This window comes from Corythoichthys intestinalis, chromosome 15 (genome assembly GCF_030265065.1).
Source record: "Corythoichthys intestinalis isolate RoL2023-P3 chromosome 15, ASM3026506v1, whole genome shotgun sequence".
Lineage (NCBI taxonomy): Eukaryota > Metazoa > Chordata > Actinopteri > Syngnathiformes > Syngnathidae > Corythoichthys > Corythoichthys intestinalis.
Window position 1 is genome coordinate 14,973,429 of NC_080409.1, and position 20,356 is coordinate 14,993,784.

At 39.9% G+C, this 20,356-nt stretch overlaps 1 protein-coding gene across 4 annotated transcripts in view; it reads right to left on the reverse strand.

Moving 5' to 3' along the window:
* exoc3l4 (exocyst complex component 3-like 4) overlaps positions 1-20,356 on the reverse strand; it is a 61,065-nt gene that overhangs the window by 13,199 nt on the left and 27,510 nt on the right. For all 4 annotated transcript variants that reach the window (XM_057859230.1, XM_057859229.1, XM_057859232.1 and 1 more), the window contains exons 5-11: positions 16,795-17,182; positions 11,716-11,952; positions 11,478-11,595; positions 7,014-7,142; positions 6,842-6,942; positions 4,968-5,069; positions 4,313-4,439 (exon numbers count right to left, since the gene is read on the reverse strand). In XM_057859230.1, the coding sequence (XP_057715213.1) occupies positions 4,313-4,439; positions 4,968-5,069; positions 6,842-6,942; positions 7,014-7,142; positions 11,478-11,595; positions 11,716-11,952; positions 16,795-17,182 (1,202 nt within the window). The remainder of the gene's footprint in view (positions 1-4,312; positions 4,440-4,967; positions 5,070-6,841; positions 6,943-7,013; positions 7,143-11,477; positions 11,596-11,715; positions 11,953-16,794; positions 17,183-20,356) is intronic.

Genomic DNA, 20,356 nt, shown 5'->3' on the forward strand with positions numbered 1-20,356 from the left:
GAGAAATGGCTTTCCTCTTGCCACTCTTCCATAAAGGCCAGATTTGTGCAGTGTACGACTGATTGTTGTCCTATGGACAGACTCTCCCACCTCAGCTGTAGATCTCTGCAGTTCATCCAGAGTGATCATGGGCCTCTTGGCTGCATCTCTGATCAGTTTTCTCCTTGTTTGAGAAGAAAGTTTGGAAGGACGGCCGGGTCTTGGTAGATTTGCAGTGGTCTGATGCTCCTTCCATTTCAATATGATGGCTTGCACAGTGCTCCTTGAGATGTTTAAAGCTTGGGAAATCTTTTTGTATCCAAATTCGGCTTTAAACTTCTCCACAACAGTATCTCAGACCTGCCTGGTGTGTTCCTTGGTTTTCATAATGCTCTCTGCACTTTAAACAGAACCCTGAGACTATCACAGAGCAGGTGCATTTATACGGAGACTTGATTACACACAGGTGGATTCTATTTATCATCATCGGTCATTTAGGACAACATTGGATCATTCAGAGATCCTCACTGAACTTCTGGAGTGAGTTTGCTGCACTGAAAGTAAAGGGGCCGAATAATATTGCACGCCCCACTTTTCAGTTTTTTATTTGTTAAAAAAGTTTAAATTATCCAATAAATGTTGTTCCACTTCACGATTGTGTCCCACTTGTTGTTGATTCTTGACAAAAAAATTAAATTTCATATCTTTATGTTTGAAGCCTGAAATGTGGCAGGTTGCAAGATTCAAGGGGGCCGAATACTTTTGCAAGGCACTGTATATATATATATATATATATATATATATATATATATATATATATATATATATATATATATATAAATATACATGAGTAGCATAGCATACATCTATATTGTTAACATTTGATTTGTGAATAAAACGAGCTCACAAGGTGCGCAGGAGAAATAAGGAGAAGTCCAAAATGAAGACATTCACATCATGGGGATTTCCTTTTTTCTTTAACTTCTACTTTTATTCCTCGCTAACAACACTTGTGACATGTTGTGACTTCTGCTTCTTTCAAACTAATAATAGAATAGGGCTCTCCCCGGAAATTGGCAAATGTTTGAAGAAGAATAAAAACACCTCAACCTCCTCCAAGAACAGTGTTTCTAAAAGTATCAACAAATTTCATTTAATGCTTTTTAATGCCCACGCCCAACTGCAGATAGTTTTACACACACAAATTGTGAGTTGTCCGAAAATTACTTTTTAACCGATAACCCAACATTGTCCAACTCAAAAGATCTGATACCAATATCAAATCGATACCGATATATGCAGTGGTGAACTTAACATATTATGGCTAATTGTATTGCGATGCCACACTGGATACTTTAAAAATGATAAATGTAACAACTTCAAGGTAATCAAATAAACGTTTTGTGAAAAATAAGACAATAACTTCAACTGAAGTTATGGGAAAAAGTGCCTATATTGCGCCACTATTCTGTTGAAATCAAGTGACCTAAAAATTTCGTAAATAGAGACAGGTTTTACATATACAGTAAATGCCCTAATCCGTTCCAAGCCACATTAAATTTTACAATTGGGGTCAAACCGGAATAAAACAACCATAGACTTCATAATTATATTGATAGGACTGATACCCCAGACACTGCGCCACACCTTCAAGTAGGGGGCCGTCCTACACTCCGCTTCAGTTGGTCAAAGTGAGTAGCAGTTTTTCTCAAAACACATGCAGCGATCCAACGCCGGATTTAGGTTGAAAAAGTACAAAAGATGCACCGCATACAAACAGGAAGGATTGTCTCAGGAGTGATTTGTCCAAGGATTCAAGGTAATTATGATATTTTTCGTACCATGCATGCATTTGAAATGTGAAAAAAATCAATGGGAGAAATTAGCTGCTACAGCATTGGCATCATAGTTCGCAATATTTACGTAAAATAAATGCTAACTGCACGTTTTTTTTTGTTTTTGTTTTTTGTTTTAAACCAAGAATCAAAACTTTTACGTCCATATCTATAAAGAACTCAGGGATTTAAGCATTTATTCACAAGAATTTTCAACGGAAAAAGCTCTTTGTCTGTGATTCCACTCCGCAAGCTTTGACGGCGACGCCAACAATGCAGGGCCCCTATTAATCGTCCCATGTCCCATCAATATATTATGAAGTCTATGAAACAACAGCTAAACACATTTGAATCATTCCATATTACCTAACGTAACCGTTAATACCTGTGATGAAGTAGAAAAAAAAAATTGATGGTGCCGATCACCGATCTCACTCTTCGTGACACAAAAACATGGGGAAACCTATGCTCTAATAACACCGATGCATGTCGTCATACTGCGACACCTAAATTGAAACGTCATCAACAATCGGCCATTACAGAGGCATGATGGGAACTTATGATCAATAGGGCAGGAGGGTTTCTTATGATGCAACATTTAAAAGCAGAAAGCAGGAATTAGAATGGTACCTTGACATACGATCGCTTCGACACACGATCTTTTCAACATCCGACGTAAAATTTGACTCGCCATTTGTTGCTACATCCGACGACATGGTCGAAATACGACGATTTATGACAGCGCAGCAGTTTCTTTGTTTTCCCGCAAGGCAGAGGCACGACGGATTTTCTTGTGAGAGAAATAAACATGGGTTCCAAGAAGGTTAGTGCATGTGGAGAAAAAAGGAAAAAGGTGACGCTTACAATTGAAATGAAGATGGAAATGATAAAAAATATGAGCGTGATGTGCGCGTCCATGAACTGGCTTGACAATACGGGCGTACAATGTCTACAATCTCGACAGTCCTTCTCCGACCTCCGTTCGCCAGTCTTTACAAGTTAAAGTGACAACTATTATTGTGGTAGCAGTAATAATATAATATTTATAATAATAGTAATATCGCAAAAGAAAATCACCAGCTTCGTCAGGTCATCATTTATTTCAGAACTTGTACAACACAACACCCCTACTGTCCGCTGCAGCTGACGCTAACAACAACATAACAATTAAAGTGAAAGTAAAATCTGTACCGCACCTTTTTCACTCCGTCACGTCAGCCATGCGAGGCGTTCAAGTGCAGCACGCAAAAGACATCTGCCTCATTAGAACCCAAGTCGTTACATTATTACAGGAATTATTATTATACTGTATTATTATTCCTATTTTTATTTATAATTTATTTATATTGCTATGTGTAATCGTACCAGCAGTATTTATTAGGGATTTAGTGTGGGTTTTCGGGCTGTGTAACGAATTAATGGAATTACAATGTATTCTTATGAGAAAATCCTGCTCGACATATGACCATTTTGACTAACAAACAAGGTCTTGGAACGAATTAACTTCGTATGTAATAGTGCCACTGTAAATATGCATCTTTTACATTATTATATAGTATTTTTGCCTCTTGTAATCTGAAATTTGTTACTGATAACAAGAGGCATTTTTTTCCCCGTTTAAACGCGTTGTAACCTGAAAATTATGTTTGTAGAGATGTTCGTAAGTAGAAGTACCACTGTAGTCGTTTTTTGGAATAAGTGGAATAAGTGTGACGTGACAGTAAGGCACTGCCCTATCACATATGGCTCACACAGTGCTTTTGGCTCAAAATAACAAAGGCAAACAGCTTCAGTACAGTGAATGAGGTATGTAACGAGTTTATAATTTAGTATATTTCAATCATTTATTGTTCATTTAATTTTTGTACCATGAATGCAAATGGTCTGCTAATTTGGAGACATCTAATGGTCAATAGGCATAACTGCTGTGTTTAACTGTGACCAGCCCTTGTGCAAAGGCAGAAGGCTTTCTACATTCACTTTGAAGGCATTTATTGGCAGATATTATCGGGTAGCCTATAATATCGGCTCTTTTCCCGCAATGATCTTATATTCTCTTATACCGTATCCCGCAACGATTTTATCTTATGTTCTCTTATTCGTGGTACCTGATAATATCAGACAACTCTAATAAATAATGTAAAAATATTTCTTTAACCTTGAAGTCTGCATAATTTTTAAAGCCTTGAACATTTAGTTTAAGGGGCCAGAAAGCAGGACTTGACGACACCTGATTCAATACTAGACCCGCCTAAAAAAAAAACTGGCAAAAATCTGGCTACAACTCCGAGATTCAGCACTCTATTGCTTTCAGCTTGTGCCCATGTTTTCAGCACTTATCGTCAAACATATTTCATGAATTTAGAAGAAAATCAACAAAATAACTGGATACAGTCTATAAATAAAATGATTGCATTAAAATTATTGCAAAAATGATCTACTCATTTAAAAAACCACAGGAGCCAATGAGTGAAACTAGAACAAAAAGGCTTGTGCACCTTGACGTCATCCTTGAACTGCTCTTGGACGCTTTCCAGGAGCCCAAGGATGACACGCTGCACCTCCTTGTCCACCTCTTCCACCGCTAGCGGGCTGCACTCAGCGTACTCATCCTCCAAATGGCGCCTAACAAACATGGACGCTTGTCATTTCTGTTTTTGAGTCTGATTTACAAGACAGTGATAAGGGTGTGGAAATATTTTCTCTTGAGTGAGTTTGTAGGCGTTAAAAGACTTAATTAAATGTCAGGCGCCCATTGAGAGAAAGCAGAGCGCTTCTGGATTAGATAAGAAATGGAGTCACTGTTGATTGTGCATCATGTGACTTCAAGTAAAAACAAATGATAACAAACATGTAAAACCAGGGTTGTCCCCGATCCAATCACGTGATCCGGCCAGATTTATAGGATGAGAATCAGAAAAGATTTAAGACCTTTTTTTTCAAGGGCTACAAAGCAACAAAATAAGTTATACAAAGATATCGTCAATTGAAGCAAAAAAAAAAAAGTTTTTGTATTATACAAAATTACACCACTAGTGGAAACAGCGGAAGTAAAAATTAACACTGTTTGTAGGAAGACCTTATGCAAGCTGTCACGGGACGCTCCCTCCTGGAATGAAGTTTGCGAGTGTGTGAGCGTGTCAGGTGACTTACTGTAAGGCACTGAAGGAGTTTACGTAAGAGATGCAATATTCGCTCCAGAGTGGCTCATCAGCGCGCATGGACGAGCAACAGCGTCGGAACTCGTTGTCGAATCTGCACAAAAAAACAACATGACAGTCTTAAACTGAACTGTACACACATGTTGAATTGGTTCAATTGAGTCTCCTTATATTTGTTTTATAATCATGCACCATATGGGGATTTTTAAAAAAAAATGCTCAATAGCATGAGAACCTGCCTTGTATTAGATTAACACAAAAATGTCCCACTTTGATTGGATCATTTACTTTCCACTATGGTTATTTTCAATGAAATCAAAGTAATATCCTCTCAATTGTGGGGATGATTTGCTTTGCATTCATTTCCAATGGCAAAAAAATGACCCTAACATCAACAGGAAGTCACCTGAAATCATCATTTTTTTGCAAATTTTGGGTGGTTTTGGTTGCTTTTGCTGTGTTACGTGTGTTATTTTTGCTGTTTTTGTCAGTTTTTAATTTTTTCCCAGTTTTCCCTGTTTTGTGTCGTTTCTGGGTTTTATGTTTTTTGCTGTTTTCGCATGATTTTTTTTTCACTAGCGTTTTTTTTTGTGTGTGTTTTCTATGATTTTTTGCTTTTTTTTTTTTTTCCTTTTTCGGGATTTTTTATGGTTTTCTGGGGGAGTGTTCCTTTGATTTTAGGGTCACTTCCTGTAGATTTATGGGCATTTTTAAGGCTGCGCTTGAAATGCTTCTTACGAAGCCACTCCTTTGTTGCCCTGGCTGTGTGTTTGGGATCGTTGTCATGCTGAAAGACCCAGGAGATTTTCACTCAAAATCTCTCGATACATTGCCCCATTCATTCTTTCCTTGACACAGATCAGTCGTCCTGGTCCTTTTGTAGGACCCCCATGCTTCACAGTGGGTATGGTGCAATTCAGTATTCTTTCTCCTCCAAACATGAGAACCTGTGTTTCTACCAAAAAGTTCTATTTTGGTTTCATCTGACCATAACACATTCTCCCAGTCCTCTTCTGGATCATCCAAATGCTCTCTAGCGAACCGCAGACGGGCCTGGACGTGTACTTTCTTCAGCAGGGGGACACGTCTGGCAGTGCAGGATTTGAGTCCCTTGCAGCGCATTGTGTTACTGATAGTAGCCGTTGTTACTGTGGTCCCAGCTCTCTGTAGGTCATTCACTAGGTCCGCCCGTGTGGTTCTGGGATTTTTGCAGATCGAGTGAGATTATCAGTGGTCTTGTATGTCTTCCATTTTCTAATAATTGCTCCCACAGTTGATTTCCTTACACCAAGCGTTTTACCTATTGCAGATTCAGTCTTTGCAGGTCTACAATTTTGTCTCTGGTGTCCTTCGACAGCTCTTTGTTCTTGGCCATAGTGGAGTTTGGAGTGTGACTGACTGAGCTTGTGGACAGGTGTCTTTTATACCGATGATGAGTTAAAACAGGTGCCATTAATACAGGTAACGAGTGGAGCCTCGTTAGACCTCGTTAGAAGTAGTTAGACCTCTTTGACAGCCAGAAATCTTGCTTGTTTTTAGGTGACCAAATACTTATTTTCCACTCTAATTTGGAAATAAATTCTATAAAGATCAAACAATGTGATTTTCTGTTTTTTTTTCCCACATTCTTTCTCTCATGGTTGAGGTTTACCCATGTTGACAATTATAGGCCTCTCTAATCTTTTCAAGTAGGAGAACTTGCACAATTGGTGGTTGACTAAATACTTATCTGCCACACTGTACGTGTGATATGACTGTTGCTACATTAAGCAAAATAGCATTATTAGCCTTTTCTGTTTTTGGATGATTTCACATGTTTGCCTTCTGGGAGAAACTTGATCAGCGTGAGTGAGTAAAACACACAACCTCATGGGGAAATCCTTCAGCTGGCCAAGGCAGGAAGCTGTCACTTCTCCTTCCAGCTCGGCGTTCAAACGGCTGGCGTTCACCACATTTCCTCTCACTTTCTGCCAACACAGGCGCATGACGGTCTGCTGCCCTCAACTGGCCATTTTAAGAGTCAATTGCGCTGGCTGACCGTGCAGATGTCCATGCTAAAGTCGGAGGTAAACATGTGGTCGTCATCCATGTCGGGGCGTTTCCTCACGCTCCACAATTCTTCGTTCTCCAGCTCCACCAGACGATCCAAAAACGCTCTCATGTCCACCTGGGGGGGAAATGGAAGACGTTTTCGGTGACAATCAATTCAAAAGTGGTGCCATTTAAAACATGTTCCAGAAGTATGGGAAAAAATTGGTGTAAAAATAATTTGTGCTCATATATTTTTTTCTAAATTGTGCATTTGCCCAAAAAATTGTATTTGCAAAAATAATTGTATCACTTATAAAAATAATTCCTGTGTGTTAAAATAACTGGGGGGAATAAAAGAAGTGCCATTTGGAAATGCAAATACTGTGCTGTAATTTTTGGACTATAAAATCCACTAAATTAAAAGATGCAATGAGATTGGCCTGCAAAAATCCAAATCGAGGTAGTCCCCAGGTTACGAACCAGTTCCGCTCCTGCGCTGGCAAAATAACCTCAATTTCCACGTAAGTCGTAATTAACCCTTTAAGTACCCCTAAATACCCCCTAAATCTAAAAAAAAAAAAAAAAAAAAAAAAAAAAAACATGTATTATACAACATATTAATAGAGTCTACTAATAAATTGGTTGCCAACAAATTTGATAATTGATTTTTGCCAACAGTTCTGAGCAGTCCCGTTTGGGTCCTTGTTTGTGTGTAACGAGAGTCTTCGCGCGCGTCAGCGATTAGAGCATGAGAGTAAAAATTTACTGCTAAACTCAGGTTGGGTTGCTGAATCAATAATATTATGAAGTATCGAGAGTTAGATTGTTTTTTGTGTTGTTATATCCAGTATGCCTCCGTCAGAGGTGAGTAAATGAAGCCAATTGCATTGTTTGGATTCTTTACTGATGAGACGTTCCTACTTAGCATGGAGCACTAAGCTACTTAGCGATTATGCTAATCTGTGTCTTAACTGTCCATTTGTATTGCATTTTAGAGAAGTTGAGTTATTGGTAGATGGTAAGTTGTCTACATTTCTTTTTATAAAGAAACCACACACATAAACTCATTCATATAACAGCTTAGATTTTCCTTTCAACAGAGCAGGGCCGTATAGAGACCAATGGAGGGGCAGGTGGTCTTAGATCAAAAGGGGCACAAGAACAATATTTAATACACCTTACAACAAGATAACTTAACCAGCTTTACAGTGTACTTGGCTTTGACTGTGACAGACTTTAATTGGGAGGGGGAAATAGTGAATAGAAACCAACACTGTCATCAACACTTTCTGGCTGTGACTCAGCACAGACTTCATAATGATATTGAGGGGATACATTCCCCAGACACTGCGCCACACCTTCAAGTAGGGGGCCGTCCCACACGCCGCTTCAGTCGGTCAGACTTTTCTCAAAACACATGCAGTGATCCAACGCCGGATTAAGGTTGAAAAAGTACGAAAGCTGTACCACATACAAACAGGAAGGATTGTCTCAGGAGTGATTTGTTCGAGGATTCAAGGTACTCTACCGTTCAAAAGTTTGGGGTCTAAGTGACCACAAACTTTTGAGCTGTAGTGTATCAAATGGGATTTTTCATTATGTACGCTAAGGTAGTGTAATTATTATATATTTCGTACCATGCATGCATTTTCAAAACGTGAAAAAAATCAATGAGAGAAACTAGCCACTACGGCATTGGCATCCTAGTTCGCAATTTTTACGTAAAATAAATGCTAACTGCACGGTTTTTTTGCTTTAAACCAAGAATCGAGACTATTTTATGTCCATATTTATAAATAATTCAGGGATTTAAGCATTTATTCACAAGAATTTTCAACAGAAAAAGCTCTTTTCATAGGGCTGCCGCTACATTTGCTTACTCTCAAAATAAATGCTAACTGCACTTTTTTTTTTTTTTGCTTTTAACCAAGAATCGAGACCGTTTTACGTCTACGTCTAAAAAGAATTCAGGGATTGAAGCATTTATTCACAAGAATTTTCAACGTAAAAAGCTCTTTGTGTTTCCACTCGGTCAGCTTTGACGGAGATAGACCCCTATTAATCGGCCCCATGTCCCGTCAATATATTATGAAGTCTATGGACTCAGTCTTGCCTCTTTTCTTCCTTCAACTTGTTGTTCATCTGAGAACATACCACATCAGATGGTAACTCAGCCACCATCAACACAGTATTTTTTTATGGCAGCTTAGCGGCATGCAGATGTTTTCCTTTTGGTTTTGTTTTTTTGAAAGGTGTTTTTAGTGTTCAAGTAAAGTACTCGGTGGGCGGTGGCGTGCCTGCACAGTCGGCCAGCCCACACATATGCACCAAAAAATGGGGCACTTTGGGCATGTAGGGGCAGGTGCACAAGCACCCGCCACCCGTCCCCCGCACGTCCATGCAACATAGAATCCCATTCAGACAGTAAATTGGATTGTATTGATAAACATGATAGAGAAAACTGATTCATTACAGTCTGCTTCCTCCTTATTCGATTTTGTTGTTCAGTTTGTTTAAAGAAAATGAAGTAGTCATTGACACAATTTATATCAGTGCTTTCATTCATTTGTCCACAAGAAAAAAAATGTCAATCAGGAGTACTTTTTTTAATTTGAATGAACAGGACTTTATTCATCCATTTTGTCTTCATTGTTACTCACAACATGCCTAAAACAATTCAAGTTAAATCGTGAAGGTAATTGAAAAAAGAGACATTTATCGGCTTAATCGTTTAATCGTCTGATTAATCAATTATAAAAAAAAAAAAAAAAATGTTAGTTGCAGACCTAAAATAAAGTTTAAAAAAAAAAAACGTTATTTACCATCAATGCTGAGAGGTGTTACTGTTACACTGCTATTAAAAAAAAAAAAAAAACTTTCAGACTTACAGTATGTCCCGCTAAACTCCCGTGTGATGTGATTTGGGATTTACCCGTGTCATAGCTTTCAGACATTTTTTTCACCACCTGCACAATCCTTCTTCTAATCCCTGTTGATTTCTCTCGCAAGAAAATCCGTCTTGCTGCCGTCTTGCGGGATTGATGAAATGACAATTAAATTGCAACGCTGTTGTAAATCATTGTATTTCAAGCATGCCGAGACAAATGACGAGTCAAATTTTACGTCGGTTGTCAAAAAGATCGTATGTCGACCTGTTCGTATATTGAGGTACCACTGAAATTGCGACGTTTGTTTACCACTTTTCGTCTTACTGCGAAGAAAGAGAAAATGAGGATCGGAGCGCCATTATCTTTACGTCATCAGCCTTCGTGCCGTGACCCGGGAATTAACCGGCTGCTTTCATACATGTCGTGTCCTGGTTAAGTCCCGGACATTATACTAGGACGCGGCCAGGTTAATGTCTTTTTCATCTCCGTGTCAGTCAGTGTTGTTTTTGGCAGACCTTTTAATTTTCGTCTTAGTCTTTTGGACAATATTACTGATAAGCTTTGGTCATATTTTACTCATCTCACAATGTGTGTGTCCTTGACTAGTTTTTGTTAATGAAAACTCAAGACTATTTTCGTCTAGTTTTGATCGACGTTTATGAAAAATGTTTTCATCTGTAAAATCATAAAAATTTACTCCAAAAATGAATAAAGGTTTCCAACTATTTCGAATGAACATTGACAGACGAGCACATTTTGTAGCGTCTATCTACAAGGACAACGCCAACTTGATGACAATACACACTCAGCAGGAAAACAGATCATTTTTAATTAAATATACCCACCTGGACGCCATGAACTTTATGTAAAAAAAAGTTCTCCGAGAGTTTAAGAGGACGCTCGCCATTAGCATTAGACTAATGCTAATGCCAATGCTATGCTAATGTTAAGTGTTACATTTAGTGTGTGATGATCACTCAGTACAGACCTTTTAGGCTAAAATAACATTGCATATTCTTTTTGGCCAATATAAGAAAACAAATCTTACCGTGTGCATGTGTGCAAGCATGGAGACTGGCGAGCAGCAGCATGTCAACAGTGTGAAACAACCAGACACTGCTACAATGCAGGCTAATCACACATAAAATGTGATGGAAACTATTGCGCATTTTTGTCTCGCTCTCGTCTCGTCAGACGAAAGATAGCACCTTATGTTTTAGTCTCCCAGACCACGTTTTTAGCTCGTTATAGACTCGTCATCAGCATGTAAAAATGTTTCGTTGACGAAATATTTTCATTATAGTCATTGCTGACAAAAACAACATTGATGTCAGTCGACCCAGGCTAAAATGGCAGAAGAGACTACGGCGTCGTAAAGTTGAAATCACGTCAATCGGGTACATCGTAATCCGGTGACTATCTTTATATGCAGCACTGGACTATAAACCGCAGGGTTCAAAGTGAGGGAAAAAGTAGCAGCTCATGGTTCGAAAATTACGAAGTTCAGAAACAATTAGGTCAAATGAGATTAACGTCTATCGTTGTATAGGTTATCCAACGAGCTAAATAGCATATGACCTAACCTTAACAGTGTCGCAGAACTTCTGCCTCAGCCTTAGCAGGAAGTTGTCGTCCAAGTCCATGTTGGCGTCAATGTCGCTCATTTCGGGTTGGAGGGTGAGACTTCCCAAGATCCTCTCACTGTCAACAGTTGTTCATTAATAATGACAAGTATAATAATTGGTAATAAAGGACACCGATGCCGAGATTCAGCATGAACAGTTCATGATTGATACGTCGATGAAAAAACTAGGGCCTGACCTGCGGTAGCGGTGCAAGATCCAATCCAGAAGGGCGTAGAGGTCACGGAGGAGTGTTGCGCGGGTCTCCAGCGTGCACAGGTGGCGGCAAACGGCAGCGTGGTAGCTGCGTACGTAGGTGGCAAAGACTTGGAAGCTGGGCGGGTAGCAGCGGCAAAGCTCCTTCTTCACCTTCTCCAGATCGTTCACCACCGCAGTGCCCAGAAGGCCCAGGTGGACTGCCAGCCATGAGGCGTTACTGAGGGTGGCACGGATTTGCATTTAATAAGGACTAACTGACTAAACTCGACTTCTATAGCACTTTAGCTAGTGGCGGGTGATACGGACTGGGCCTGGAAGCTAAAACTTTTTCACATCAATCAACCGATAAGATTTTCACAACAATTCCATGAAAAAAAGAACAAATTTTAAGATTTTAAGCCTCTTTTTTTTTTTTTTTTTTTTTTTTTGTAATTCATTAGCTGTCATTGACTCAATAGATGTCCAATCCATTTTGCCTAGCATTTGATCCAGGCTGAAATAGAGTAAAAAAAAAAAAAAAAAAAGTCCCAATTGTCATGTCATGTCATTTCCTGTTTTAATTTGAAGGCTTCACCCTCCTCGTGTCTGCGTACTTGCTCTTCCTCTGGTCACCTAATCACCTATTGTTTCCACCTGTTCCCCATTACCTCCTGTGAATATATTGCCTTACTTTCCCTTGTCCAGTGCAGAAGTGACTTTCTACTCAAGTAAGTCACAGCAGCCTTTTGTCATAGCTTTCATAGTAATCCTGTATATTTATCCTCCATTTGGAGCGCTTTGTGTTTGTAAATTTTGATCATAGTAATCCTGACTTTTCCTCTTTTTGGAGCATTTTATGTTGTTACCTTTCCTCCCCTTTGGAGTGCTTAGTGTTTGACCTTTTTCTGTTTCTAGTCATCCTGACTCATTCCTCTGTTGGAACGCTTTCTGTTTGTACTTTTTCTCATCCCCGCATGTCAGTGGAAGAACTTCTGTGTTCAAAATAAAAGTTTTTTGCCCGAAACTCCGCAACTGAGTCCACCTCGTTGTCTCTGTCTGACACCAATCTTCCTTTTTTGACCCCTCTAAAAGGAAATATTATAATTAGGGTTGTTCTGATCATGTTTTTTTGCTCCCGATCGTTTTAGTTTGAGTATCTGCCGATCCCGATATTTCCCGATCCGATTGCTTTTTTTTTTTTTTTTTTGCTCCCGATTCAATTCCAATCATTCCTGATAATTTTTCCCGATCATATACATTTTGGCAATGCATTAAGAAAAAAATGAAAACTTGGACGAATATATACATTCAACATACAGTACATAAGTACTGTATTTGTTTATTATGACAAATTCTCAAGATGGCATTTACATTTTGAATTCTTTCTGTAAGAGGGATCCACGGATAGAAAGACTTGTGACTTTGTGTATTGTGACGAAGTACTGCCATATAGTGTATATAGACCCTACTCACCAACGTCACAGAATGACGTGTTGCTGTATCCGGCCGCCATATTGTCCGTCTTTGTTTATCCGTATTCTCAATGGTTTCAATTTGTCGTGCAATTTATAGTGCAATTCATGGAAGCCCCTGTGCTTTCAGACGCTGTAAACTCAATGGATGCGTTGCATAAAAGGCGTTGTGGAAAAGCTTCAGTCTATCCATTCGCCAGATCCATATTTGATGCCTAAATCGATATTTTTCGACCCGCTGTCTTCGCCCTCTCTGCCTGACATCTGCTACCCTGATATCTACAACTATCTTGTCCACACAAAATCAGCCTATTGTCACGAAAGTTTGAAAAACATTAAGAGCAGCACTCTAAGCAACATTACCCCGTGTGACCCTTTACTTCCAATTTTCTAAAATGGCGACAATAAAAAAAAAAGTTGACTGCGATGGCCGACGCTTCAAGGATAGGTGGATATTGGACTATTTCTTTAATAAAACACGCAACAACTGTGTCTGCCTCATTTGCAAAGAGTCTGTCGCTGTTTTCAAAGAGTTCGATGTGACACGATAATGATATTACCGAACAAGACACGCTGACATGTACGACAACATTACAGGGAAGATACGCAGCGAGAAATTATAGCAACTTGAAGCTAGTTTAATTTCACAGCAGCAGTATTTCGCAAGAGCCCGAGTGTCGAAAGAGAACGCCACAAAGACGAGACTGTTGAAATTCTGAATTAAAAAAAATAAAGCAAATGTGACACACAGAAGGGCTTGCTAAAATTTGTTTAAATATATTGTTCTATGTAAATCACCCAAGGTAGCCCCCGCATTTTTACCACACCAAATCTGGCCCCCTTTGCAAAAGGTTTGGACACACCTGTTTAACTGATGATCCGTAGACGAGGCCAGGCTTCTTTCACTTGGTACCAGCTAAATATTATTCAAAATGTAATGATGGTGGAAGAAATAAGCATCTTGAATTTGAAACTGTATGTTGTCGGCGATTAGCCTCGCAATGATCTTAATTGTGGTTGTCAGCCCAAAACCCTCTATATTAAATGCATCTTACCAGATATAAAATGACTGCTACATAATCTGTGGTAATCGTTTGGAGCCCAGTTTTCTCGTCGAATTGCAGCAGTCCATCTCGCTCTCCTCTCCGGGTCTCTCGGAATACGGTAGAACTTCAAGTCTTTCCATCTATCTTCTCTGTTATTGCAACCAACCGCCACACACGCCTTCACCATTTTGATTATTAATGTTAACGAGCAGAAAAACACGCCATAATAGGAGGAATTTACGTAGCGGTAATGCGTCAACAAGACGAGTAGACGGACAATATGGCGTGGAGGCGTGGGTGTGACGTCATGTGAGTAGGGTCTATTTGTTGAGCTTTCAGTCAATGATACTGCAGCATGCCCAATGCATGATGGGAAGTGAAACCATGATGGGAATTAAAACCATGACTGTGCGTCATGCTACCAATGGATATATCTTCTCTGCTTTGGGAAATAAGTTAAGGTGTTAAGACAAAGATCTTATCCCACCTTGCTTCCCCACATTGCTTCCTATGATATTTCTAGTCATAGGGAGAGGGATTACATGGTTTAAGCCAATTGGAGAACGACTTCAAAGGCTGCCAAAATTCACTCTACACATTTTACGCTGCCTATTATCTCTCTAAATAAGGAAAGCGGCCTCATAACTGATTGAGCGCGACAATGAGTGAGAGGATCGTGCAGCGTACATATTAATACCATTAAATATTTTAACGTGACACATTTATTAATAAATTACTTGCCATCATTATTGGGATATATTTGATAACCCTATGTTAAGCCTAAATTAAAGGCTCTGGATAAGCGTAACATATTATGTCTGTAACGTTAAATACAATTAGAAAACGATTTAATTAAAATATATATATATATTAATAAAAGGCATGGCCGATACTTTTTTGCCGATTCCGATACTTAGAAAATGACGTGATCGGACCCGATCACATCTCTAATTATAATATTTATTAGTTTTTTTTAAATATATTTTTTTATATATTCAATTTAAAAATGAATATAGCTTTTTGTGTTTTTTTATTGAAATAACTAAATGTGTTCATTTTTGTTAAGTTTTTAAAATATTTTAAACTAAAAAACCAACACATCTTACATTTTCATTTTTTTAAAACGGGGAAATAAATATAAATATTCATTTTTTGGGTTTTTCTGAATCATTAGCTGTCATTGAATCAATAGACGTCCAATCCTTTTTGCCTAGGATTTGATCTAGGTTGAAATAAATTAAAATTTGTCCTAATCTTCTTTTTTTGACCCCTTTAACAGTAAATATTATATTTATTTCATTTTAATATATTTTTTTTTATATTTTCAATTAAGAAATATGCACTACCGTTCAAACGTTTGGGGTTGGTTAGACCCCAAACATTTGAACGTTGAATGGATTGAAATTTTATGTTATATTAGTGAGGACTCAGGAGAAGAAGGAAATGCGGGGATGCCATGTGTTGCTGCGTAAATTAAAGCCCGTCTTTTGTAACAAATTTTCACAGTTAAACAAGACTGTAAGATGCATATTCAATAAACATTTATATCTTTTATATTTGTGCGTCTGTCCTATCATTGGATTTGACATTTATTTTAATCTCTTCGAGCTGGCAGAAAAAAACGCAAGTTTTCTCAATGTTTAAATAGTCTAGATATTTCTATGATTGAAATAACGCTAGAAAAGTTTGTTAAATACATTTCTTGTATGAGAGCAAAGCACCGCATTTGTTTACATTCAGCGATTTCAACAATCAATTTGAAGCGTTTCCATACCCCACTCCGAATCGCACGGCATACAGTGTTCTTACACAGATATTCAGCATTACCGATGGAATGCATATATTGTCCCTGGCGAAAGAGCGCACAGATAGACACACAATCTGCGCGGTTGTGAGGGCCTGACTTCGGCGGGTTACATTAGTGACGTCCGCCTCGATCAGCTGGCACAGGTAACGAATTCCCTCAGCTGAAAATCTAGATCTTTCATGGAGAACATCTTCCGGGTACGCCAGCGGATTCTGGCGGTCTCCAAAAACCCGTGCCCTCCGAAGAGAGCCCCTCACAATCCGCGCGCCAATATGGGTCGTCCAGGAACGCTGTCATTGTCAGGAGGACACGTCCGCAGAGGAGTGCTGTTTAAATAGAGCGTGGTTAATTGGAATCCTTGGGTTAAGCAAGATCTAACTCTGAGACGACCAAGTTTGACGTGTGGCGTGTGTTGCCATGGCAACACTTCTCGGTTCCAACATATCCACCTTTCGTAGTCTCGCTTAGCTGCGAACTTAGGTCGCACGTGATGAAGTTACTCTTGAAGTTATCTTGCTAATTCAGAAAACCGGCTTTGTAGTATAGTCCACAGCTTTTGCTTTGGAAAACAGTCTAACGTCTCAGTGCGTTGCTTTTGGCTCCAATGGATATTTCCAGCCAAAATCTAAAGCCCAGACTCATAGAACAGTAAATAACGCGATTTCTATATCAGTCGACTCATGCCCTAAATAATCAGTGATGAAATAACTACACAAAATGATGGGCAGGACTAGTCTGGAGTTTAGTCTACCCACCTGTGGTTCGTGGACTCCAGGTGTACGCCCTCCACCTTGTCCTGAGCACCCTGGTCCACCGCCTCCCTCCAAGCGTCCATCCAGCTCCCCTGGAGGCCGCCGGGTTCCCGGGCTCTCTTGTCCTCTTCCTGGATGATGCGGGCCACGTGAACCAGCAGCCCCGCGTTCCTGGCGGGTAATGAGACGGAGGTGCGCACGATAGAGGCCATCTTGAGGCGTAGGTTGCTGTAGAGGAGGCTGAGGTCCTTCTCCTTTTTTGCCAGCTCCACAGGGGAGTCCTCCTGGGTCAGGCGCAGACGCTCTCTTTCAAACTCACCCCGCAGGGCCAGCAGGTGAAGGTGCGCCTCCTCCAGGACCTCCATTTCAATCAGCTTGTTGATCTGCATGACTACAAACAGCCAAAAGGACACTGAGTTCACAATTGAGGTGTGCCATTACTAGAGGTAGCAGAGTAGCCAAAAATTTGACTCAAGTAAGAGTAACGTTACTTTAAAATATTATTACTCAAGTAGTCATCCAATCCAATTATTTACTTATGTTCAAGTCAAAAAGTATTCAGTGAAAAGAATACTCAAGTAATGAGCAACTGCTTATGTCTGATGATTTTTTTCTTAAACAACGGCATTTTCTTTTGCAGTGCAATGTCATGTACAGTGGGACAATTAAGTATTTAGTCAACCACTAATTGTGCAAGTCCTCCCACTTGAAAATATTCGAGAGGCCTGTAATTGTCAACATGGGTAAACCTCAACCATGAGAGACAGAATGTGGGGAAAAAAAAAAGAAAATCACATTGTTTGATTCTTAAAGAATTTATTTGCAAATCATGGTGGAAAATAGGTATTTAGTCAATACCAAAAGTTCATCTCAATACTTTGTTATGTACCCTTTGTTGACAATAACTGAGGCCAAACGTTTTCTGTAACTCTTCACAAGCTTTTCACACACTGTTGCTGGTATTTTGGCCCATTCCTACAGTGCCTTGCAAAAGTATTCGGCCCCCTTGAATCTTGCAACCTTTCGCCACATTTCAGGCTTCAAACATAAAGATATGAAATTTAATTTTTTTGTCAAGAATCAACAACAAGTGGAACACAATCGTGAAGTGGAACAACATTTATTGGATAATTTAAACTTTTTTAACAAATAAAAAACTGAAAAGTGGGGCGTGCAAAATTATTCGGCCCCTTTACTTTCAGTGCAGCAAACTTACTCCAGAAGTTCAGTGAGGATCTCTGAATGATCCAATGTTGTCCTAAATGACCGATGATGATAAATAGAATCCACCGGTGTGTAATCAAGTCTTCGTATAAATGCACCTGCTCTGTGATAGTCTCAGGGTTCTGTTTAAAGTGCAGAGAGCATTATGAAAACCAAGGAACACACCAGGCAGGTCCGAGATACTGTTGTGGAGAAGTTTAAAGCCGGATTTGGATACAAAAAGATTTCCCAAGCTTTAAACATCTCAAGGAGCACTGTGCAAACCATCATATTGAAATGGAAGGAGCATCAGACCACTGCAAATCTACCAAGACCCGGCCGTCCTTCCAAACTTTCTTCTTAAACAAGGAGAAAACTGATCAGAGATGCAGCCAAGAGGCCCATGATCACTCTGGATGAACTGCAGAGATCTACAGCTGAGGTGGGAGAGTCTGTCCATGGGACAACAATGAGTCGTACACTGCACAAATATGGCCTTTATGGAAGAGTGGCAAGAAGAAAGCCATTTCTCAAAGATATCCATAAAAAGTCTCATTTAAAGTTTGCCACAAGCCACCTGGGAGACACACCAAACATGTGGAAGAAGGTGCTCTGGTCAGATGAAACCAAAATTGAACTTTTTGGCCACAATGCAAAACGATATGTTTGGCGTCAAAGCAACACAGCTCATCACCCTGAACACACCATCCCCACTGTCAAACATGGTGGTGGCAGCATCATGGTTTGGGCCTGCTTTTCTTCAGCAGGGACAGGAAAGATGGTTAAAATTGACGGGAAGATGGATGCAGCCAAATACAGGAACATTCTGGAAGAAAACCTGTTGGTATCTGCACAAGTCCTGAGACTGGGACGGAGATTTATCTTCCAACAGGACAATGATCCAAAACATAAAGCCAAATCTACAATGGAATTGTTCAAAAATAAACGTATCCAGGTGTTAGAATGGCCAAGTCAAAGTCCAGACCTGAATCCAATCGAGAATCTGTGGAAAGAGCTGAAGACTGCTGTTCACAAACACTCTCCATCCAACCTCACTGAGCTCGAGCTGTTTTGCAAGGAAGAATGGGCAAGAATGTCAGTCTCTCGATGTGCAAAACTGATAGAAACATACCCCAAGCGACTTGCAGCTGTAATTGGAGCAAAAGGTGGCGCTACAAAGTATTAACGCAAGGGGGCCGAATAATATTGCACGCCCCACTTTTCAGTTTTTTATTTGTTAAAAAAGTTTAAATTATCCAATAAATTTTGTTCCACTTCACGATTGTGTCCCACTTGTTGTTGATTCTTGACAAAAAATTAAAATTTTATATCTTTATGTTTGAAGCCTGAAATGTGGCGAAAGGTTGCAAGGTTCAAGGGGGCCGAATACTTTTGCAAGGCACTGTACATGCAGATCTCCTCTAGAGCAATGATGTTTTGGGGCTGTCGTTGGGCAACATGGACTTTCAACTCCCTCCACAGATTTTCTAAGGGGTTGAGATCTGGAGACTGGCTAGGCCACTCCAGGACCTTGAAATGCTTCTTACGAAGCCACTCCTTTGTTGCCCTGGCTGTGTGATTGGGATCATTGTCATGCTGAAAGACCCAGCCACGTCTCATCTTCAATGCCCTTGCTGATGGAAGGAGATTTTCACTCAAAATCTCTTGATACATGGCCACATTCATTCTTTTCTTTACACAGATCAGTCGTCCTGGTCCCTTTGCAGAAAAACAGGCCCAAAGCATGATGTTTCCACCCCCATGCTTCACAGTGGGTATGGTGTTCTTTGGATGCAATTCAGTATTCTTTCTCCTCCAAACACGAGAACCTGTGTTTCTACCAAAAAGTTCTATTTTGGTTTCATCAGACCATAACACATTCTGCCAGTCCTCTTCTGGATCATCCAAATGCTCTCTAGCGAACCGCAGACGGGCCTGGACATGCACTGGCTTCAGCAGGGGGACACGTCTGGCAGTGCAGGATTTGAGTCCCTCATTGTGTTACTGACAGTAGCCTTTGTTACTGTGGTCCCAGCTCTCTCTAGGTCATTCACTAGCCCCCCCCGTGTGGTTCTGGGATTTTTGCTCACCGTTCTTGTTATCATTTTGACGCCACGGGGTGAGATCTTGCATGGAGCCCCAGATCGAGGGAGATTATCAGTGGTCTTGTATGTCTTCCATTTTCTAATAATTGCTCCCAAAGTTGATTTCTTTACACCAAGCGTTTTACCTATTCCAGATTCAGTCTTCCCAGCCTGGTGCAGGTCTACAATTTTGTCTCTGGTGTCCTTTGACAGCTCTTTGGTCTTGGCCATAGTGGAGTGTGACTGACTCAAGTTGTGGACAGGTGTCTTTTATACCG